Below are 24,213 nucleotides of genomic sequence, written 5' to 3'. Positions count from 1 at the left end.
AATAATAATTTCTATAATGGTTGGATTAATTATTTTTCTATGGTGGAGTCAAATCGGAATACTGAGGGCAATTTGATGTGCTTCCATTTTGTGTGTACTTCTCAAAAATTTTCAAATATGAGTTATGTGAATATGGGATCCTATTATTTTGGTTTGAAACTATTTTTTTGGTCTGGGGCATTTTGGTGGTCAAATCATGATAAACTAATTTACATTTATAATGCATAAAATCATATTTTATTTTATTTTTGAATTGGATTTTGGAAATTACTAGAATTAGGATTTCATAGATCTTAAAAGTATTTATAGATATTTATAGATTATAGATTGCTAATCAACATGTTAATATTCTTTATCGTGGCTCTTGCAATTTGGATGAGAAAGGTGAACAATTATTAGATATGTCCATTTTGATAAGAAACTAATAGGCCGAAATTTATTGAGAAGCATGATTTATCTTAAACAAGATTCAAAATTTAAAAAAAAAAATTTACTATGTTGTCTCATGTAAATTCCAGATGTATCCTACTCATTTATTATGAGATGTTTAATGTTTACATTGTTTATGTCAAATATTAAATACTAAATGATTTTACCAAAATTTTAAGTGTCATAGATTAATAAGAAAAAACCAAAGTATCAAAATAAAAAGATTGATAAGCAAAGCCATTTTATAGGTACCTTTTTTTTTTTTAATTTGTATTTTGTTCCTTATATGTTTTTCTTTCTTAATTAATTTTTTTAATTTTGCTCCATCAGCATGTTAGTCGCTGTTAAAGGGGTGACTGTGCAAACCGATCTAAGTTATACGGACTAACAGTAGTAACAGAACAAAATTAAAGGACTTAATTAGTTAATTTAGGGGGGAAAAACATACAAGTATCAAATTAAAAATTAAAAAAAATGCAGGTACCTACAAAATGATGTTTTCTATGCTCATACAAAGTTCATTTCCCTTCATTTGGAGTCCAGCGACATTTTAGGCTTAGAAACACCTTTTGTGGAATTTTTTTTATAATAAAACTGTTTATAATAATTTTATATTTAATTATGTTTTAAGATGCAAAATGTGATACATCCCCATGTTATTTTTGCTGCTTTTTGAAGATACATTTTTCATTTTAATATTTTTAGTTTGACTACATCAAATTTAAGAAAATGTTTACACGTGATCTCTCTAAGCTTCGAAGATAAACCAAAGCTTATTGAACACTTAAGTAAGGTGTTAAAAAAAAAAAAAGGATACCTAATCTACCCATTTTTAATTTTAATAGACTAAGTCAACGAGCAACATATGTACATATTAATTAACCAATGATACTCCCTCTAATTAAGGAGAGTAGGACTTTTTTTTCCTAGAGAAAAAACATGCAAATTAAAAATAATATTGTTATAACAAAATATATAAATGTGTGGTCCCATAAATATAAATATATGGGATTTAAAATTTGAATGCAAAAAATATTTAAAAGAGAAAAGACAGCCTAAGAGGACAAGCCATTATAAGTGGGATTAAATTTAGGGAAAATGGTAAAAAAGACTGCCAAAATAGAAAAAATTGTAAATAAAGACATGACAATATTAGTATGTGTTTTGATAATAATTTTTACAAACCAGTTCCTTTATGTGATTTTTCTATTTCAGCGGTCTTTTTTACCATTTTCCCTTAAATTTACGACCTTCTACTTTTAAAGGAAGTATTTCATGTCAATAAGCCACAACAAATAGGCAATATATAAATGTAATTATTGTTTTGCATTTACATGTGTGATTTAATATAAATGTATTTATTGCTTTGCATTTACATGTGTAATTTAATATAAATAATATGACAAGAGATTAAACTTGAAAGTGCCTTGGTCCTTGGATAAGATAGTGGGTCATTATATCCTAATTAATAAGAACACCCCAATTAATTTTATTTAATTCTTTTGGCCTGATTTTTGTAAGTTGCTTCCGCCCTTAGTATAGGGGTGTTCATCAAGCCGCTAGCTCAGTATGCCCGTCTGAGCCCGTGAAAAAATGACCCTGCCTGGCCCAAAAAAACAGCCCAAAGAAAAATGGACATTTTTGGGTTGGGCATATTATGGGCTGGGCTGGGCTGCGGGCAAGTATGCTGCCCTGCCCGTGATATATATATTTATAATTCTTTTTTCTTGCCAAAAATACTTCTAATGATATATATATATAATATATATTATTTCCTCTCCCATTTGCCCTAGATACATTTAGTGATATACGTAATTCTTCCTTCTTAGTATCTATTTAATGTTTTTCTAATCTGGTTTAGTATCTTTTAGATTGTTTTCATTGTTGGTTGTCTTGCAAAGATGCAAAAGCAAGCTCACTTTAGTGTTGTATTAAAAGATATATCAATTTAAGACAAATCAAAGTTATTGATTTGTTGAATTTATTATTTATTCAAGTATTTATTTCTTTATAATTGTTATAAGATACCCTTACTTTAACTAAAAAAATTTTCACCAAGATATTACTATTTGGGCTTGGAAGCCCGCCTTACTTAGCCCGTTATTGCCCAGCTCGAAAATGGTTAGAGCTTCTATGGGTTTCTGCAGCTCGCTCATCTTTCAGGCCGAGCATCAAGCAAGGGGCATGCCCTACCTGCCCATGAATACCCCTATCTTAGTATTTGATGAAGTTTATATGTATTGAGATGAGATATTTTTTAAAAAAAAATCCCAAATAAATAAAGAAAGAAAAGAAATTGTATTAAAATTATGGGGAAAAGTTTTTGAATTGGAAAAGGCCAAATGGGAACATGAAAAACCTATAATTGGTTGTCTTCAGCTGTGAATGAAAATTGCATGTGCATATGGTTGGAGTTAGCTAACACGCATGCCCTATTTAATTAATAGTTTTAATTTATAAGAAATAAAGTATGCAATTATTACAAATATTATAATTCATATTTTAAGCCATACACCATAAAAAAGCAAACAAATATAAAATGATAGAATATTACATAATTTATTTACTTGCTAAAGGTTTTCTTGTTTTATTTTTACATTAAATTTATTGTTATTGGCTAGCATATTTATTATTATTATGTAAATGATATTATCACTATTATTATCTGTATTAAATGAATCATAATGTTTGAAAGAGTTATCAAAATGAGGATTTTATGAATGATATAATTTTTTTAGTGGAATATGAGTGATAAACTATTAAAGTTATTCAGAAGGTCATATTTATTTTTCAATTATAGAATCCTATGAAATGTGTAAAATGTAATTTAAAAAGTTTCATAAAATCTAATAAAACACATGAAGGAAAATTTAAAAAATAAAAAAATTGCTTATTGAAAAAATAGTTATATTATTTATGGAATTATAAATAACATAGCATGTTATGATGATTTTTGAAGTAGTGATTGAGATTTGAGAGAAAACTTGGTGGGTGTACTTTAGAGAAAAGTAAAGAGAGCTTGGCCACAAGCCTCACAATTCATGCATGGTCCCTCCCTTTTTGGTTCCAATTCCAAGTGGTCCTAATCTTTCTTAAACTTTCCATGTTTCTTAGTCCCACACTTACCCAACTACGTTGTACCTTAATGCTCCACTTCCCTATTCATTTAGCTTAAATTTAGATTTATTATTGGAGGAAATTGATGAAAAAAGCCCTCATTATATAATTTATTGTTGAAAGGTGTCTAAAATCTGTTTAAAGATTCAGAATAACTTATTTTTAACTGTGGGCAAAACAAAAGATATTTTCACATAATTAAATATATGTTATACATGGGTAAAGAAGATTTACACACTTTCAATACACCAAAAATGGATTGGTGCAATTTGAAATCTAACTAGTTATTTTTAAATTATAATAATTTATGTATAATCTCTTTACTAGATAGGTACCTCTTCCAACAAAGATTCAGACCTTGATTTATTATGTTGTGAGTGACTAACTGCTTCTACTACATCTAACCCTATATGTATATTCTATTGGAACATAAATTATAATTAGAGTTGCACAAGAATATTGGGTGTGTGAATAATAAATGAAATTTTTGGATTCAATTTTCATTTCACAACCACCAAGTGATAAGAGAATCTATAGCAACTCATTAAAATGTACACATCAATAGACTCTATATCTTGCATCATTAATTTTCACTTTATTATTTATTACTTGTCTCTTTTTATAAAAAAACAATCTCTCTCATAATAGTGTCTCTAAATATAAGAAACAAATCTTCTTTATTTGAAATTTTAAATTAGTCTTTTTACTTTTATCCTTATTAAATACATGCCACTTATTATCTCTATGCAATAAAATTTTACTCATTATTTCTCAAATACTTTCTTTACAAACAAGGTATAGTTAGAAAAATACGTGTATATCTTATATATTTATTACTTTTAATTAAATTTAACTAATATTTTGCACAATGTGATTTTGTTAGTTGTTTGTTATAATAATGAAGGGAGGGAATACTTCAATCTAATTTTATTTTATGTGAGACTTTCGGGTCGACTCAAATCCACTCATACCTACGTGAATAAAATCCAACTCGTATTTCTTATTGAATAAGAATTAAATAATTAATTTATAAAAAGTAAAGAAAATGTGTGTTAATTTTTCTAAAATAACTCTGTAACCACGTGAATGAAGCCAGGCCAAAGTAAGCTATCAAGTCACCATTATTTGCAGAAATGAACCAAACGTTTAAAAAGCTGGTTTGTCCATTATAACAAGAATGGAGAAACAGCCAACGCTATAATGTTACCATCAAACTTCATCTTTTTGCCTCCCTCTCTCCTTATCTTTCATTGATTCCCAGAAGCGTTTAAATCATATATGATTAAAACCTAATTAACTAATTTGAAAAGATTAAAAAAAGTTAGTTATTTGTAGTAAATATTCCTCCGGTCCTAAATATAGGACCCTTTTGCAGTGTAATTTACACTGGAAAAGGGTCTTATATTTAGAATTAGAAGAGTAGATGTTATCTTTTCTAAAATATTTTTATTAATCATATGTGTTTTAATTATAAATTGACAGTAATTCCTTAACAATACAAATACTATAGAAATTACTTCAGGAAAAATAGATAAATATTAGAGACAAAGTAAATTTGAGTATTATATTTAGGATTAAATTGAAAATTAAACTAGCTCTTATATTAGAAACCGGGGTAGTATAATTTAATAATATTTGTATTTTATTTTTCTTCAAAAAAATTTATATCTCAATTCAAATTATTAAAATCTATATATTCATGTAAAATATCAGATGCTACACTATCTGTAAATAAAATACAAAACATGAAAAAGAAATAAAAGAGAGAAGCTCAATTTTCCCCCAAAGTTTGGGATCAAATCAGAAGGTGAATCATACTTCTTTTTAATAAAATTCAATGCAAGAATTATTTTTACATGTATGCTAACAATATTAACGATAATTTGTCAACGTATTCAAATATATGTCACTGTGTATTCATAGGTCAAGATTAAAGCCATCCTTTTTGACTGCCAAATGGTAGAAAACATTACTTTTGGTGCTTAACTAATTTGTCTAACTTATATAAATATTTCAGAAAGATAATACAATATATATTATAATTAAATAATTTTTTAACTTATTTAATCTTATCAAATTAATTAACCAAATCTCATATTAAAAACCGAAGGCGGCATATATAAATGTACGGCCTCAAACATAATACATAAGATTTGCCATAACCTAAAAACTATTGATTTATGGTTTAATAGATTGTTAGATATTCACCAATCTAAAAATAATTGTCATTATAGGGATAAAAGCTTTAACTTATGAATTCTAAACCACAACATTTTAAATGGTTGTGTTCCCAAATTAACTCGTGATTGCTGCCTTTTTTTTTTTTTGGCTTGTTTTCATTAAATAATTTATTTCCTCCTTTTTTCTACTATTAATTATTATTTAGATTAATAAAAACTCACTATAAGTTCTCCATAAATTCTACCCCAAAATATTTTGAGAATTTTTATTACTGTAATCTCATACACTTACAAGCTCCATCAAAGTGTCTAGCAGCCGAAGGCACTGCCATAGCCCATAATCAACTAACATCACAGAATGACATGTTTAAAAGCTGAGTTTCAATACCACCTACCACAACTCCAAGCAAATGATATATATATTACATCATTGTAAACAGAAACCCAAAAAAAAAAAAAGGAGCTGGGGAATGAACTTTTTTTTGTACAAAGGCACACAGGTGAGCATTACAAACATCATAGGATGTCTTGCTTCTCTAATGCTTACCATGTTGTTGGCCAAAAGATATCTGTGTCATTTTAGACTCTGTACATGTTCCTCAAACTTTCCAATACCTATCAACGACCAGCTGCTTAGTCCAGCGAAGAACCGGTTTCAGCGGTTTCATCCTCACTAAAGCTAGAAAGCATCTCTGTTGCAGACCTACATTATCACACATGAAGTAGTTAGAAATGAAAAAGAGCATGCTAGAATTGGATTAAACAGAAAATTACCCACAAATACGGGTTGCTAGAATTAATTGCCCAATCATACTTGATATGTTTTCATACACAGAAAATACTGGTACTCGAATTCAAGTAGCATTGAGCAATCGATTCTTCAAACAGATATTTATGGGCAATTTCTCCTAGATTAAAAGTGTTTCCGGAGAAAAAGTAAATTTTCAAGTTTCACCTATTAAGCTCCTATTACCCCCCAGAAATAACGAAAGAGAGAGAGTACCAGAGAGATTTTGGTACAAAGGAGACTAATAGACCAATATGGATATAACATTATGTTTTCATCATTATGAATGATATAAACTTCCAATGGTTCGTCACCATGAGCCAGCAATACTTCTTAAACTGACTTTATTCTTTACTAATTGCAGCAGATATGCAGCAGAAAAACCCTTCAAATTCTTTTTTCATGAGATAAGCATCATAGTGCACACATCCACACGCACATCAGCATACAGAAATTTGAGAGGATTTGGGCTAGCATGTAATCATGAAAACTACAAAAGCAAACAGAACTGAGTGCCCACCTCCGATTTTTCTGAGGTTGCATCTCAGCTACTAGTGCATGTTTCAGATTGTGTTGTTGAGGAAGATCATCTTTAACTCTTTTTGCAATCTATGGTGTTAATATAAAATAAATAAGATGAGGGCACCTAGAAGAGCAATGATGTTTATAATATACAGTCTAGGAAGGAGGAGAATGAGGTTAACGCAAAGCAATTACAGCATTCTGCATTTACAAGTTTATGCAGCTCAAACTCACCATGGTTTCATTTGAAAGAATCCTTATTCTCTCTGAATCATGATATTGTTTTCTTGCCTTCTTGTCTCCACTAAACTTCTCTTCCTGAAAATATTCAAGCAGAAAACAATCACTTTCAGGCATCTGTTAACAAAATAAATTATAAAAAGCAGATATAAGTCACAGCTATCTAAGTGGACCTTTGCTATCCTTGGAGTTAGTCCTCTTTCTTCAGTACCAAGAGAAATGCGAGACTTTTTTAATGAATTTGAAGGCTTAGATTTCACATGTTCACCCTTCTGAATTTTCTTTGGATTGACATTATCATAGCAACGCAGAAGTGAATCTGTCTGCTTAACTACAAGGTCCTCTTCAAAGTGATCACTATGGTTAGAAGCAGAATCAGATCTCATTCCTTCACCATGCTTAGAGCCCATTGTATTATAAACAGGCACTTCTTCAGTGGGATCTTCATAAAACTCCAGGGAGGAGTTCCTCCGAGGTAAATGATTGGTATAACTCTGCAATGTCCGCCCTTGCTTGTGCCGGTGGGGTTTCTTATCCAGCAAATCAGTGTCATGCAAGGAGCCAAGATCTCCTACTTCCATATGTAGATCATGGGAACTATATTTGGAGTCATACCTCTGCAAAGACAGATGGAAAAAGGGAGACATAAGATATACTATCATCAACATACATCTGTAATTTCAAAGAAAAAAGCAGCTTCTCATCTATAAGAAGTCTTCCACCGAGTCAATATTAGATAAGATAATGTTTCCCTCTATATAGAATAGCCATTCCTTTCCAACCTTGATTCGTTCTCAGGGAATGACTATTTCTTTGTTGACCACTTGTGCGGACTGAATAACCTTTTGAGGAAAACTCAGTCCACCTGAAATTAAGGGAAGCTAGGAATCCTCATGCTATTCCACTACTTCTTGGACAATATTACCGTTAAAGATTAATCAAGTATTTTAAAAAAACACATTTAATTAATTAACTATTATTTTGCATCACAAATTCATCAAGTATTATGGACTTTCAGAAATATCTTAGAAATATAATGGTTAATTTAGTTTCAAATTCAAGTATAGCATCATCATGAGGCTATGTCTTCATACCATTCTCATCTAATTCTAGCACGCCAAAAAGCATATTGCGACATGTGGTCACAGCAAATGAGGTAAGGAAATGATAGTTTCATTATAGCACATCTCCATTCCCAGCAAAACCATTCAGTGGTATAAATTTGACACAAAAAGGTGAAATGCAGACTGCAATAATTATTCCATGCAAGATATAATTATAAAATTAATATTAAGAGCAATATACTCAAACCTTCCCAAACCCTCCATCCTTAGGTCTCTTTTTTACATTAATGGCAAATTCTAGGCCCAGGAGAAGAATTTCTAGCACTATCTCAAGAGTCAACAACACCCTCTCTCCTCCCCCTTTTCTTATTCTGATCCAGCTCACGATTATGTCACCCTCTTAAATACTTCCAAGAAACTCTCTTTTCAAACAATTTCCCACCTTAACAGCTCAGTTTAACTAACTCCCATTTGTCATATAATAATTACGAAAACAACAAAATCAAAATAAAAAGGGGCTTTCAAATAGAGAGGGATGCTTGAGAAAATCTGGGGTCTGACGACACGGTAATTACAGAACAGTTGAAAGCTAGGACCCAATTATTTTCCCTAAATTCTAGAAAAGCATTAGCATGGATTTCCAAAATGAAATTTCAGCATAATTCTTACTTAATTTTACATTCTCACTGAAAGTTTACATCACCAAAATTTTACATTCTCACTATAAGTTTACATCACCAAAATACACACACGCACACATCCATTCTCAGAGTTTTAAGAGCACCTGTCATCTACAACTAACACTTGATATAACTGATTGAAAACATTCTAACCATCCATGTTTTTACTATTCTGATCAAAACAAAAGAATGCATTAGAAGATTTCACTTACAGAGTTATGTGCGGGTTGCCTTTTCACGCCAGCTATCTCTGGAGGACTGCCAAGAGAAGGATTCACAGTACGGAATGATTCTGCCAAAGCATTTGTCAAATTAAAGTAGTAAGACTTACAGTAATTAAAAAATATATATATTTGATGCAGCAAGAAGTAAGATCTAAAGAAAAGTAAATCAGCAAAAAGAAGATGGATCCTCAACCTTCAACTCAGAAGAAGCCTTCACCATTAATTAAAACATGCAAAAAGCAAAATAAATTCCATTGACCCAAACAAGCATGAGGTGATAAGTATACAAATGCCATGCGCTATCATCCCTTGAAGTATAAAAGCAGCCTCCATAATGAGGAATGAGGTTCACTAATATGAATAATAATAGCAACAAACTCTTTCAATACTCGATATAAAATAAAATGCTTATTTTGGGCATATCATAATCAAGAAAATAATAATGCATTAGCTGTAAGAAAGGTGCATTAAGTGAATATGTAGAAATTAGGGTTTCTAAAAGCATAATCTTTAGTTTCTTATTCTTAATCTCAGCCCAATCTTGCTGAATTTTCAAATTTACTCAAGCCATTTGTAGGTTAAACTTAAAAGAACATGATTCCAATACAAATCAATATTCATCTCATGTTGTGATCGTAAGTGAACATCAAGCACATTTTGTGCAAGCATGCATAACTAGCTTATCCAACAAGGTGTCACATGTGAACAATCTTCTAGAAGACTTGTTTATGAATGTAAACCATAATACACTCTGATCAGATTATTGAAATCAACCCCGTTAGAATTCACATTAGGAATGCATCTGCTTAAATAACTCAGTTGTGTGATACAAACTTGTGAATTATTAGAAAATTGCCGTTCACAAAAACAACTCACCCCCTATCATGGCTTAGGCCAGATCTATTCATAAAGCTGTCCCTTCTCATGACGGAAATATTGAAACACATAATGCTTTCACCATGTAATATATGCAACAATATTTCTTTCACCTAAATAAGCAACTGTGTTAGTTAATTTAATGATAAATGGCATTCAAGTCTTAGAAAACAGATTTCACTAGTATATATATGTGTGTATGGTACAACCTACCATCAACTGGATCTGCAATTTGACACTCTAATGCCCCCGGAGGAACTGGATCAAATTCTACACTAAGCAGTGGACCATCTTCCCGATAGTTCCTTCCTAATTGCTTCTTGACAGCAGTTATAGCAGCATTCTCTATCTCACCCTTCACTTTCAAATATCCTGACGGTTTATATCCAATGTTAATTGCAGCTTTGGGAACTAAAGGTGGCAGAGCTCTGTTAGCCGTCAGATATCTAGAAGGCTCCACATTATATGGATCCTGACCTTGAGAGAACAACTGATCTTGTAAAGATGAGCTGCTCTCAGAAGATGTGTTATCTGTTCCACCATCATCTTCATCATAGTGTCTATTACGTTCATACGTCATATCTGCAGCAGAAAAGTCATTGCCATAGAGGCCATGACTCTCAACCTCTTTCAGATCAAGATGCTTATAATCACCATGTTTAGTGCTTCCACATGAATCTTGCCCTAGCCCACTTACACGGTCCTGGATCACACCACTTGAACGATCTTGTCGTCCATTAGCACATGTTTCATCTTTCAGCAATCTTTTATCTTTTAACCGTCTGTGGCAAAACCATCCAGATACTTGCTTTTCAGTCAAGCCTAACTCCTCAGCAAGTTCTGATTTCATTTCTTCTGTGGGATATTTGTGCTCTGGAAAGAAAAATCACAAGTTATTCTAAAGAGTTAGTACTTAGGAAGAAGCTTTTACACCCATATGACGAGAATTACTCCTACCATCATAAAATTTTTCCAGGGCCATCACCTGGGCCGGCGTTTTAAGCCTCCTTTTCTTATTTTTCTCCATAGAAACTTTATTCTCTTCCGATTGCAATTCACCTGATTCTAAAATTGACCAAAAAAAAGAAAAAAAGTAAAAACGTGTCAGTGTGCATGTTACAATTACAAAGGAAGGGGTGATGGAATGGTTCCATAAGTCTATAAATGCAGTGAAATCACATGTATGTCTACGTACTCAAATCCTTAACAATGAGGAGAACATAAAAAGGGGGGCATATCAATCATACAGCATTTAATGACCTCCTATCTCAAAACTTATCACAGAGTGCAACATTAAGTTGTAAATGTACTAAAAATATGAGGTTCCTTTGTTTTAAATTTTTGACATAGTGATGGGACCCATTTAATGGTTCAATAATTTGGTCGCCAGTCAAACTAACTGACTATTCTTTAAATTGATTTAACCTATATATAGCAAACACAATATATTTAAAAACAATCACCAATAAAATAAATCTAAAACAGATGCGCACGCACATACACACTCTCAATATATTGTTAAAATAAAAGATAATTTTTCATTTTGGCCTGAGAATAGTCAGCTTACCTTTAGGCGATTACCAGTTAACCTGTTTTCCCTTGTTTGGAATCGCATTTTCTTGTGCAATTTTTCACTTACAAGAAATCACTGGAACTATCCAAACCCTCTTAGATGGAAGAAAACCAACAAAAATTCTTTTCCGCAGGTACAAACATAGAACACCATTCAATGTTATTATGACAGCTAATTTCGCAAGAATTACCGGTACTTCCCTCTTTCTTTCTTTCTCTCTCTTTCTTAGGGCAAAAGTGCATGACTCACCTGATAAAGTAGATCTAAGTGCAGGCAACAATTTATGATCATCGACAAGGAAAACAGAAATTAAACCAAATTGGCGTAAAAGAAAAGAAAAATGTAGGGCAGCAAAACGTATGAAGATATTGATAATTAAACTAAGGTGGCAAAATTCATGACTAAAATTCAGACCCCAGTATTTCTTCAGGTTAATTCACTTTCCCGAAATGAAACACCAAAATTGAAGTCCTAGGTGCTCTATACACCTTCAGAACAACTTCTATAAGAACGGAAAGCGCAAAAAATTCATATTAGCGAATCCAATCAGGCCATTCAGTGCACGACAATACAAGCAATCAGACAAAATCAACCAAGATCTAAAGGACCCAAACACCAAAAACGACCAAGGCACGGTGAGAGAATAGAATACCTTCCATGACTCTCATAAATTATGGAAAACCTCCTCTTCTCCACAAGTTATCGGGGAAAAATAGAGATTTGTTCACTTGCTTCTCAGAAAAGCGAGACCCATCACACCAAATGCAGAACAGGGTGATACGAAATGTCTATACAATTCAATTCACGTCAAATACAATCCCCAATTCATCATAGGAAGAGACGAAGAAGGAACTTCTCGTGAAAGCCGGGACACAAGGGAGGAAGAAATCGCCCCTGTTCTCATTTGCTTGTTTTGAACAACTTTTACAGTTTGTGTTTTGTTTCATTTAATTGGATGACTTATCAAGTCTGTCTCTATTTTTTTATCCTGTTTCCCAGTTTTGCACTCCATTTTTAAATCCCCAGAATGAAAGAAAAATACCCATGTTTATTAATAGATCAAGGAACGAGGCAAATAAATAAATAAAATTTAATTTTAAATTTGGACATAACCTACGAGGGTCGTGCAGCTTGTCATGTGAAAATTTTGTTTCAGACAAGAGCGTACTATGAATCCTATTGGTCGTTTGGTTTTATGTTTTCAGAAAAAAAACTATGCTTAAAAATTAAATTTATCAATCTTTTTTTTTTCGCCCGTAAAATTTATAAATCTTTTATTTTTAAGAATCCTGTATACAATTATTATGAAGGCCGCTAGTCTTTCTCTGTAAAAGCTAAAAAAGAATAAACATCAAATTGCCCTTGTGCTAAACTAACTTCGTCTCTTGTTATAAGAAACAATTATTAAAATAGTGCATTTTAACATGTTAGTTAATTTTAGTTTAAAACAATAAATATATAAGATATATACATATTTTTTAATTATAAACTTGTTTGTAAAGAAAGTATATAAGAGATAATGAGTAAAAATTTATTGTATAAAAATAATAAGTGACATGTATTAAAATAAGATAAAAGTAAAAAGTTTAGTTCAAAATCTCAGACGTAAAAGATTTATTTCTTATATTCAGATTCTAATGGCAAAAAAAGTTTTTTCAAATTGGGGTTAATATAATAAATGTTTTTTAACTATAGAATTAGGGATGTTTAAAATAGCTTTTTATAAGTAATTTTATAAAGTTCGAAGTAAACATACGAAAAGCATTTTTTTTTTACTTATATACAAATATTTTTTAAGTGTTTTTGAGTGATCCCAGACACTCACTAATTTATTTATTACTTTAATTTTTGCTACCATTATAAAAATTTAAATTTTTGATGTAGTAAGCCATGAACTCATTTTTTTGTTTACCATGAGCCATAAATAAATTCATTATATAACTTAATACAAAGGCGTTCGCATTTGATAGAAGTGACAAGTTATCAAAAAGTGACACCTCTATCTCTTTTCAAATATGATAAAAGGGTATTTAAATAATTTAACTATATTTACAAAATACATTTCAAGCTTCTAGCATCAATTTTTTTTTTGGGATTTTGAAAAGTTAAATATCTAATTTGGAATTTTCTAATTTTTAACTTCTTTATGTGTCGGTTTTTTAAAATTATTTAATAATATTTTTTTTAATTTCATTCTTATTTGATTTTTGTCGGAAAGAAAAATAAAAGAGAGAGAAAGGTGAAAATAATTTGTAAATTAAAAAACCACTTATAGATGCTTTACGTCCAATCATTCCTGATAACACTTGCATCCTCTTTCTTAACGCGGAATAACAATTCGTAGCCCTTCTACCTCCACACGGAACATTAGACTTTCGTCAAAGAGAGGAAACTTTAATAAAAATAAATCTAAAACATTTTATCAATTTAATATTCCTCTAATCTTTAATATAGAATCTAATTATTAAATTAATCTTAATCATAAATATAAGATTTATTTCTTATATTTATTAATTTTTTCTAAACAACTCTTATTGATACTCCTCAACCGTAATCAAGTAGAAAGGAAGGAAGATATTAAAAAAGATAATTATGTTGTTTTAGGAAAAACATATTATATTTTTTATAATTAATTGACTTACCTAACTTTTTTAGACTAATCAAATTAATTAGATATGTCTTACATTAAAGACTGAAAGAGTATATTTTTGAATATGTGAGAATAAGTTAAAAGTGACTTGTACTATCTAGTATCATATGAAAGAGTCTCTACCTTTCAGATTGCGCTTATGGTGTTAATATGAGTTAAATTTATAGGTTTAACCCACCAACCCTATCAAAAAATGGAGAGTTGAGTTGGCAAAATACAGGCTCGTTTTGAATTAGATTCTCTTACACGACACATGCCAACCCACAAACTATGTGACGAGCTGGCCCATCAACTAGCCAACCTTTTTTCTTATTTTATTTTGTTTTACAGTTTTTATTTTTATTTCATAAGAAAGAAATTAATCATTTTCACCCAATTTAAATATATCCTTGTATTTTGTTAGAAATTTTGATTCCAAAATTGATCTCTTAATTTTTTTTAATTGTTCTATCATTTTTATATGGTAAAATTTCAAAAAAAGAATTCTAAAATTATCATTTTCCAATTCAAGCACCTAAGAGTTGAAAATGACAGAGAAAGAAATGATGCCTAATATGATATTTGACAAATATAGTTAAATGGCTAAAATGCCTTTGTATTATATTTGAAAAAAATTTATTAAATTTATCATTGCTAGCATATTTTTTGTTATTGACTGTTTAACACTTGTTATTGTCAATTCATAACTTATTAATGAATAACTTTTTATTATTAATACATTTCTTGTCATTGCCGATCCAAAACTTGTTAATAAACTTTTTGATATCAGAATTTTTTTAGGGAAAAAGACCGAAAAATGCACCTCCAACTCCAAAAGCCCAGAAACGTCCGCCCAATTCCACAAATCCCATTTTGGTACTATGAGACCAAATTGGGATTATTATATGAAAGGAAAAGACCACATTGCCCTTTATTTTAAATATTATTTTTAAAATATCACAGCCCCTACCGGCCGGCGGGTCACCGGACCTCCGGCAGCGGCGGTCACCGGAGCTCCGGCGACCAGCCGACAATTGGTCACCGGAGCTCCGGCGGTCGGAATTTTTTTTTTTGAAAATTTTTACAACTTCAATATAATCGTTAACAACTTTTGTAATGCCATTCACAACTTCAATATAACAATTAACAACGGCTTTTCTGGGAAATTCAACAAACTCCGGCGACTGGAAACAATTATTTTGAAAATTTTTACAACTCCAATATAACCGTTAACAACTTTTGTAATGCCATTCACAACTTCAATATAGCAATTAACAACAGCTTTTCTGGGAAATTCAACAAACTCCGGCGACCGGAAACAATTTTTTTGAAAATTTTTACAACTTCAGTATAGCGGTTAACAACTTTTGTAACCCTATTAACAACTTCAGTATAGCGGTTGAAAAAAACCTGTTGTTAACCGCTATACTGAAGTTGTTAATAGGGTTACAAAAGTTGTTAACCGCTATACTGAAGTTGTAAAAATTTTCAAAAAAATTGTTTCCGGTCGCCGGAGTTTATTGAATTTCCCAGAAAAGCTGTTGTTAATTGCTATATTGAAGTTGTGAATGGCATTACAAAAGTTGTTAACGGTTATATTAGAGTTGTAAAAATTTTCAACTTCAGTATAACGTTAACAATTACGTTTTTTTGATAATTTTTACAACTCCAATATAACGGTTAACAACTTTGATATAGCAGTTAACAACAAGTTTTTAAATTCAAAAAGTGACATTTTTATAACTTCAGTAATGCCTTTAACAAACTCAAAAACCTGTTGTTAACCGCTATACTGAAGTTGTTAATAGGGTTACAAAAGTTGTTAACCGCTATACTGAAGTTGTAAAAATTTTCAAAAAAATTGTTTCCGGTCGCCGGAGTTTGTTGAATTTCCCAGAAAAGCTGTTGTTAATTGCTATATTGAAGTTGTGAATGGCATTACAAAAGTTGTTAACGGTTATATTGGAGTTGTAAAAATTTTCAACTTCAGTATAACGTTAACAATTACGTTTTTTTTGAAAATTTTTACAACTCCAATATAACGGTTAACAATTTTGATATAGCAATTAACAACAAGTTTTTCGAAAAATTCAAAAAGTGGCTTTTTTATAACTTCAGTAATGTCTTTAACAAACTCAAAAACCTATTGTTAACCACTATACTGAAGTTGTTAATAGGCTTACAAAAGTTGTTAACCGTTATATTGAAGTTGTTAATAGGGTTACAAAAGTTGTTAACTGCTATACTGAAGTTGTAAAAATTTTCAAAAAAATTATTTCTGGTCGCCGGAGTTTGTTGAATTTCCCAGAAAAACTGTTGTTAATTGCTATATTGAAGTTGTGAATGACATTACAAAAGTTGTTAACGGTTATATTGAAGTTGTAAAAATTTTCAAAATAATTGTTTCCAGTCGCCGGAGTTTGTTGAATTTTCTAGAAAAGCTGTTGTTAATTGCTATACTGAAGTTGTGAATAGCATTACAAAAGTTGTTAACCATTATATTGAAGTTGTAAAAATTTTCAAAAAAAAAATTCCGACCGCCGGAGCTCCGGTGACCAATTGTCGGCTGGTCGCCGGAGCTCCGGTGACCGCCGCTGCCGGAGGTCCGGTGACCGGCCGGCCAGTAGGGGCTATGATATTTTAAAAATAATATTTAAAATGAAGGGCAATGTGGTCTTTTCTTTTTACATAATAATCCCAATTTGGTCTCATGGTACCAAAATGGGATTTGTGGAATTGGGTAGACGTTTCTGGGCTTTTGGAGTTGGAGATGCATTTTTCTGTCTTTTTCCCATTTTTTTAGTGATTTAACTATATTTGTAAAATGATAAATCATGCTCCATTTCTTTCTCTGTTATTTTCAATTCTTAAATGCCTGACTTGAAATATTACATTTTTTTTTGTTTTTTTATTTGTCATTTTTTTCTTTTTATATTAATACAATAACTATTAAAAATAAATTATATGTTTATATTTTTTAATTTTGATGTTAATTTAATTATATAGTTGTATGAAAATATAAAAATAATTAGAATTTAGTTTATAAAAATTTGTAATTTAATTTTAAAATTTAAATATGTATTATATATAAATTAAAAACACATGGGCTTGCAGGCTAACTGGCCAACTCATGATTGACGGGCTGAGTTGGTTGAATCGTAGAAATTGAGGAGCCTTTTCAGAGGTGATTTTAAGGTGGAGTTCGAGCAGCAAAAATTATTTTTATAAAGTATTTTCACGGCGAAATCACGGGATGACTGAGAATTCGAGAATTTTATTTGTCGGGTTAACCCGGGCGATGTCATCCTTTCCCTCTGCGACATCCCTTAAATGGGTACCCCATTGCCGGCGATAAGCTGTGCAGTATCGGCGTCTCGCCATTGCGCGATTAGGAAGTCGCCGGAATGCTTGCTAATGGTTAGTGCAATTTTTGTGCTTACTTCTTGAGAGCCTTTGGCTCATCCCTGGAGGTTTTCCGTTTTCCATAGCGTTCGGCAAGTTTGCTTCCGCTTTCTTATTTTTAATATATTGCATCGTTCGCTGCGGAGAAAGTAAACTTGTATACTCTCTTCAAATGGCGAGACTTTGCATTTTTCTTCATAAATTTGTTTTCGGTATTGTTACCGCCTGCACAAAGCCTCGTCTTTATGGCCATCCCTTCATTGCGTGTCGCTTCTGCTATTTCGCCTCTGTTACGGACCCTAGCAGTAGCCCCGGGTTTCCTCGAACCCGCGAGTCATCGAGAAATTTCGACGAAGAATCAGTTTTTTCAAGTTCTCTTCCTGATGCGTTTTTGGTGGAAAAGGTTTTCTTGAGCCTGAGGCAAGGAACTCTCAATTCACTGAGCAATTACTTTTCCCGTTCTTCAGACCCATCAGTTGTGGTTGAAGTTCTTTATCGATGTCGCGACAACTTGGGTCTGGGTCAGAAGTTTGTCGATACAATTATGGTAAATTGTCCCAACTTTAAGCACTCATCCCTCTCGTTGAGTGCAATGATTCACATTTTGGTGCGTTGTAGGAAGCTGCCAGAAGCGCAGGCTTTGATTCTTAGAATGATAAGAAGGAGTGGTGCTTCACGTGTTGATATTGTTGAGTCCTTGGTTTCAACGCATGTCAACTGTGGTTCCAATTCTTTTTGTTTTGATTTGTTGATAAGGACTTTTGTCCAGGCGAGGAAATTAAGAGAAGGGGCTGAGGCATTTCGTTTGTTGAGAAGTAAGGGAATTTGCATTTCTATAAATGCTTGTAATGCTCTTCTTGGTGCTCTTGTGAACGTTGGTTGGATGGATTTGGCATGGAATATTTATGAAGATATTGTGAGAAGTGGGACACAGATGAATGTATATACTCTAAATATTATGGTTAATGCTTTGTGCAAAGATTGCAGAATGGACGAAGTTAAACTTTTCTTGACAAACATAGAGGATAAGGGGCTTTTTCCGGACACTGTAACATACAATACTCTAATCAGTGCACATTGTCGTGAGGGGCTTGTAGAAGAGGCCTTTGAATTAATGAACTCAATGAAGCTTAAGGGGTTGAAACCTGGCCTTTTTACTTATAATGCCATTATCAATGGCTTATGTAAGAATGGAAACTATGCGAGAGCAAAGGAACTTTTCTATGAGATGTTGAAGATGGGATTGACTCCTGATACTGCCACTTTTAATACATTGCTTACCGAAAGTTGTAAAAAGAATAATATTTGTGAAGCTGAAAAGATTTTTAAGGAAATGTCACATCATGGAGTTGTTCCAGATTTATTTAGCTTTAGCTCACTTATAGGATGGTCTCCAGGAATGGATACTTTGACCAGGCCTTAGTGTATTTTAAGCAAATGAAGGATGTTGGGTTGGTTCCTGACACTGTTATATATACTATTCTTATAGACGGGTATTGTAGAAATGCCAAAATGTCTGAGGCTCTGAAGATGCGAAATGAGATGGCAGAGCAGGGCTGTCTTATGGATGTGGTTACATACAATGCTATATTGAATGGATTGTGTAGGGAAAATATGCTTGTTGATGCTGATAAGCTATATAAGGAGATGGTGGAAAGGGGGATTTTTCCTGATTTTTTCACCCTCACCACTCTCATTCATGGCTATTGTAAAAATGGGAACATGTCAAGAGCGGTTAATTTGTTTGAGACTATGACCCAAAGGAACCTTAAGCCTGATGCTGTGACATATAATACACTGATGGACGGCTTCTGCAAATAGGTGAAATGGAAAAAGCAAAGGAGTTGTGGCATGACATGATATGCAGAGAAATTTTGCCTAACCACATATCTTTTAGCATTTTGATAAATGGATACAGCAGTTTAGGTCTTGTGTCTGAAGCATTTAGGCTGTGGGATGAAATGGTAGAGAAGGGTATAAAACCCACCCTGGTTAATTGCAACACCATTATAAAAGGCTATTGTCGGTCTGGTAATGTGTCAAAGGCAAGTGAATTTTTGAACAAGATGATTTTGGAAGGTGTTTTACCTGACTGTATCACATACAATACTCTAATAAATGGCTTTTTAAGGGAAGATAATTTGGACAAAGCTTTCATTTTCATTAATGGCATGGAAAAACAAGGGATACTGCCTGATGTTATCACATACAATGCAATTCTTAGTGGATATTGCAGGCAAGGCAAAATGCAAGCGGCTGAGATGCTTTTGCGTAAGATGATTGACAAAGGTATCAATCCTAACAGATCAACGTACACAGCATTGATAAATGGGCATGTCTCTCAGAACAACCTGAAAGAGGCATTCCGCTTCCATGAAGAGATGCTGCAAAGAGGATTTGTTCCGGATGACAAATTCTAAGCTCTTTGTGGTAGCAGCTATTCAGACATTTTAGCATCTTGTTTTACATCCCATATATGGAGGTTGGACATTTGTCATGTAGCATCCTAGGCCTTGATTTTGTAGGCTTGTGATGATTCAATTACTCATGTAACTTTGTAATATGTCAGGTCTAAAAATGACCAGAGAATATTACCGAGGGAAGGGAGAATTGGACTTTGCCCAATATAGAGAAAGGAGAATGAGATGCAGTGGTGGACTATGCTGTGGCATCACGAAGGAAGTAAGGCCATTTCTAACTTATTTATTGAAGGCAAAGGTTTGGCCATTCATGTCTAGTGTTTACCTTCTGGTTAGGTGTGAGGTGGACGTTGGGTAATAATTGAAGGTAACCTAGATGCCTAAATGTTACTATTAAATCTATAGAAAGATGTATTCTTTGCGCATCTAGAAATGTGTGAGGTGGGCTTTTGAAATATTTTTTCTTTTGTTTTTTGGGTTGGGCGGGGGGGAGTTTAAAAAGATGAATTCTGAGCACATTCTAGAAGCAGTCCTTTTGAATTCTGCCAGTATAAAGAATGAAGTTAGCGGATAAGTTCATTTGTAAATTAGGGGGGAAATCTGAGCAAGTAATTGAAAAATATATATGAAATCACTTGGGAAAACTGATTTGGAGAGGAAGTAGAAGTTCAGACGATTGAATGAATTGAGAGAGTAACTTGTGAATTTAAACATTAAACTTAAACATACCAGAAAACATATTAATATTTATTTATCTATTGACCTTGTTTAAATGGTTTTGTCTTTAATGTTTCTAATTTTGACTTCACATATTAAAGGATCTTGAATTTCAAGTTTGGTGAAAGGTAAAAAAAAGAAAAGAATTGAATATTTGTTAGTTGAGTGAACTTTTATGTATATGGTTTGGGTACAATGCATCTTAGATATTATTCTCATTTTTTGGTTACAATTTTGCGTGTTGATGCATGTTTCCTTGCTCATGCCTTGCGCCACTTGTACTCTTTTAACAACTATGATTTGCGCACTAAGATCATTTTAATGCATCTTTCTTTCTGTTGAGTGGATCAGAAATATTCTGTGATTTCTGCAGTCATCTTCTATTTCCTTGGGATTTACTTCTGTATCAATTGTGATGTGGTAGGCTCTGGCAGTTCTCTTTGCAACTTTTTCCTTTTTTTCTTTCAATGTACGCCAGCCACTAAATCACCGATATGCACCACTTCATCCAATTTCATTGCAGCAAGGAATGGGGTTGGTTTCTTTCCTCTTCTTCTCTAGGAATGGAATTGAACCCAGAAAAAATTACTTTGGTGTAATAAGCTTGAACACAAAAGAGATCAGTAGCCCATATAACTGTATAAAATATTGCAGCTGATGACAGAAAAACTTATTTTCCTCCCTTTTATATTGCTTACCAAGCACGATCCTTCTTTGACAGGGCTTTGGGGTGGTGGGTTTGAAGATCGAAGCCCTCAAGAAGTTTGAGTGCTTTTTGGGCTCTCAATCATAGCCTGCTCACTAATCGTGAGTGAAGGTGGGGTGCTACAAATAGCTGCGCTAGGTGTGTGTGAAAAATGACAATACCCTTTTGGTCAGCGATGCTTTGAATCATTGAGAGATAAAGAAAGGAGAGAGGCGCCGGAGGGAGAGAAGATTGATGAGTGGGTAAAAAAAATTGCCACGTGGATTTTGGTGCCACAAAGGCGTTGAATGGAGTGGAGCTAACATATCGGACTGAAGGACAACTCGACAATGTGAAGAAAGTTAATTATGGCAATTTTCTTAATAAATGTTATAGGACCATGTTGAAATTATGAATGTTTTAGGGATAAAATTGGTAAGTTAGCTTCTGGATCATGTCATATATGGGTTTTTTTATATCAAAATCTCCTACATCAATGGATAAGGTCTGGTCATTTGTTTGATAAGGAGTAGTCTATTTCCATCTCCATAAAAAAGACCCTAGTTTACTCTTTACATAACCCAACCCTTTTTTCTCTTCCTCTGTTCTTGTTCTGCATCGTTGTATTTGAAACGGTTGTAGCGCAAGGCCCTGTGTTGAAAGAGTGGAAACAAGTATATAGAAACGCAACTAACTGAATTATAATAATGGGAAAATATTTTAATTTATGTCTTGAAATTATTTTCGGTTCTCACTTCTCAATTATTATTTTTCAGATGAAATAAAATAAGGAAAAGAGGGAATACATGAGACGATGAAGTGGTGTCATCCTGAAGATAAAGTGGGGGATGAAATGTTAGAAAAAGGGATATCAGATATGACATCTAAGGCTATGAGGCTGGTTTTAGCAGGATGTTCATTCATCAAATGAGGAGCAGAGTATACCACTTCCCTTACACCACTTCCCTCGGTTTGTCTCAGTGGACGTGTTGAGGTACTTGCAATCTTTAAAATTCCATGTTTGATTTCACTGTTCACAGTTTTTTTTGTTTTTGTTTTAAAGGACAAGAAAAAATTGAAACACTTTTCAGGTGTTGAAGAAATTGATGTTGCCAGGAGCTAATGTTGTGTTCTACTCCTTGATCCTAAATGTGAGATTTATTTTGCGACAGCCATAATGAATAATCAAATTAGCAATACTAATGCTCAGTCATGAGCGAGACTCCAGTGGATGAAGCAGTCAAGAGGAGAAAGCTGCAAGTGATGGATGCTATTAACGAAGCGGCAACACAAGTTATACTCACTGGAACCGGGGTTTTTGCATAAGAAACTTGTTATAATTAGCTTGTTTCTGGAAACTTAGTTGTTTTTCGACAATATTTAATTGATCATGTTTATGATGTGTGCCTTGATTTTTACACCTCTTCGTGATGATGATCTTATTCTTGCATCAGGGCTTCTAAGTTCTAAATCTAAGAATGAATTCTGTTTTTTTAAAAATTATGAAATTGAAGGACTTGCCATATTATTTCACAAATGTTGTTCTTTTTTATTTTTTAAGCGTAAGTATTTTCTTGTTGGAGAGAATCATATTTGAGATATTATTGACACTAAATGTGGGTATCTCTTTTAGTGAAGATTCGAACTTTAGTTTGGTAAATTGTGAAGAACTAGCTTGTTTTATTAGACCTAATTCCTATTGATTTATTTCACAAATGTTTTAAACCAAAGCAGTGCAACATTTTTGGGTTTACTTCCTCCAATTTCTATTATAAGGCAACAACTTTACTGAAATTAAAAATAAAAAAAAGATAGTTGAATTGTCAACCTTTTTTTCCCCTCAAAATAGAAGAATTTTTTAAATTTCACTTTTTTTTATTACATTGTCTTTTATACTTAATGATTTTAAATATGATTGACATTGAAAAAACTTAACTAACATTTCATCAAGTGATTCATAGTAAGAATCATTAAATCTTTGAGAGGATGTTTTGGAAAAAAGAATTAGGTTACACCCAAATAGCCTCCACATATGGAGCAATAGTTACTTGCAAGTTGCAGCCGTGAATCGGGGTTTATTTGAAGTAGTGCTAGTCCTGCAAAACAAAACATTAAAAGCATTTTAGTTGTGTTTGAATTACAAACTCCGGTTTAAATATAAGAACTAAATAAGATATTTACTTTAATTTAAATAGAAAACCTCAATTTATTTTATTTCTCAAATTATAATATTTTATCCAAAATATTTTTATTTATAGCATATACAAAGGGGCTCTAATTAAAGAGTGATTTCAATACATATAATTAAATATCAAAATATATTATTATAGATAACTAATTTAACTAATTTATTTACTATATGTAGATTATATAAGATTTTGAATTAATTCACAATTCAAACACAAGAATGATGAGTGTTGCCGACTTGGGCATGTAAACTGTTAGAAGACCCAGTAAGGGAAGGAGAAAAATAAAAAGGAAGAAGAAAACTTACAAATTGCGTTTGACCCAAAAAGACTGCAAATGGGCACGTGAAACATAAAAGAGAGCCAACCAAGAGAACACCAAATTGGCCTTTTAGTTAGTCATCAAACTGAGATGCTTGACGCAGCCCCTTTGTACTGGCTGGCGTATGCCAATTTTATAAATATATATAAACACACACATA

General features: G+C 32.4%; 2 protein-coding genes across 5 annotated transcripts; one reads left to right on the top strand and one right to left on the bottom strand.

The window, feature by feature from the left end:
- Window positions 1–5,965: 5,965 nt before the first annotated feature.
- LOC114748300 (homeobox-DDT domain protein RLT1-like) lies at window positions 5,966–12,612 on the bottom strand. Of its 4 annotated transcripts, none has more exons than XM_028936663.1 (8): window positions 12,345–12,612; window positions 11,077–11,184; window positions 10,333–10,992; window positions 9,232–9,311; window positions 7,449–7,892; window positions 7,270–7,353; window positions 7,034–7,122; window positions 5,966–6,429 (listed from the first exon to the last, which is right to left on the bottom strand). In XM_028936663.1, exons 1-8 carry the CDS (start codon window positions 12,358–12,360, stop codon window positions 6,360–6,362), a joined length of 1,551 nt encoding a protein of 516 aa, XP_028792496.1. In that variant the 5' UTR covers window positions 12,361–12,612; the 3' UTR covers window positions 5,966–6,359. The 4 variants fall into 4 exon arrangements, with proteins under 4 accessions (XP_028792496.1, XP_028792497.1, XP_028792498.1 ...); XM_028936664.1 differs by lacking the exon at window positions 12,345–12,612 and adding an exon at window positions 11,687–12,028; XM_028936665.1 differs by lacking the exon at window positions 7,034–7,122 and having other exon boundaries at window positions 12,345–12,611.
- A 5,121-nt stretch (window positions 12,613–17,733) lies between these two features.
- LOC114748299 (pentatricopeptide repeat-containing protein At5g01110-like) lies at window positions 17,734–20,327 on the top strand. Its single transcript, XM_028936662.1, is given in 4 exon segments — window positions 17,734–19,105; window positions 19,108–19,533; window positions 19,536–20,205; window positions 20,293–20,327. Coding segments are annotated over 3 exon segments (2,244 nt in total). The 5' UTR covers window positions 17,734–17,895; the 3' UTR covers window positions 20,144–20,205; window positions 20,293–20,327.
- The last annotated feature ends 3,886 nt before the right edge of the window (window positions 20,328–24,213 follow it).

This window comes from Neltuma alba, unplaced genomic scaffold, assembly GCF_004799145.2.
Source record: "Neltuma alba isolate B1F8T4 unplaced genomic scaffold, ASM479914v2 tig00005676_pilon, whole genome shotgun sequence".
Classification (NCBI taxonomy): Eukaryota; Viridiplantae; Streptophyta; class Magnoliopsida; order Fabales; family Fabaceae; genus Neltuma; species Neltuma alba.
The sequence above is the reverse complement of the archived record's forward strand: the minus strand, read 5'-3'. Positions and strand labels throughout refer to the sequence as shown.

What these genes read in the sequence shown, in the direction of transcription:
- LOC114748300 (XM_028936663.1), bottom strand. An exon ending in TAACTCCAAGGATAGCAAAG is followed by an intron (nt 7,354 to 7,448) that starts GTCCACTTAGAT and finishes GAATATTTTCAG; the next exon opens with GAAGAGAAGTTTAGTGGAGA. An exon ending in TTCTTTCAAATGAAACCATG is followed by an intron (nt 7,123 to 7,269) that starts GTGAGTTTGAGC and finishes TTAACACCATAG; the next exon opens with ATTGCAAAAAGAGTTAAAGA.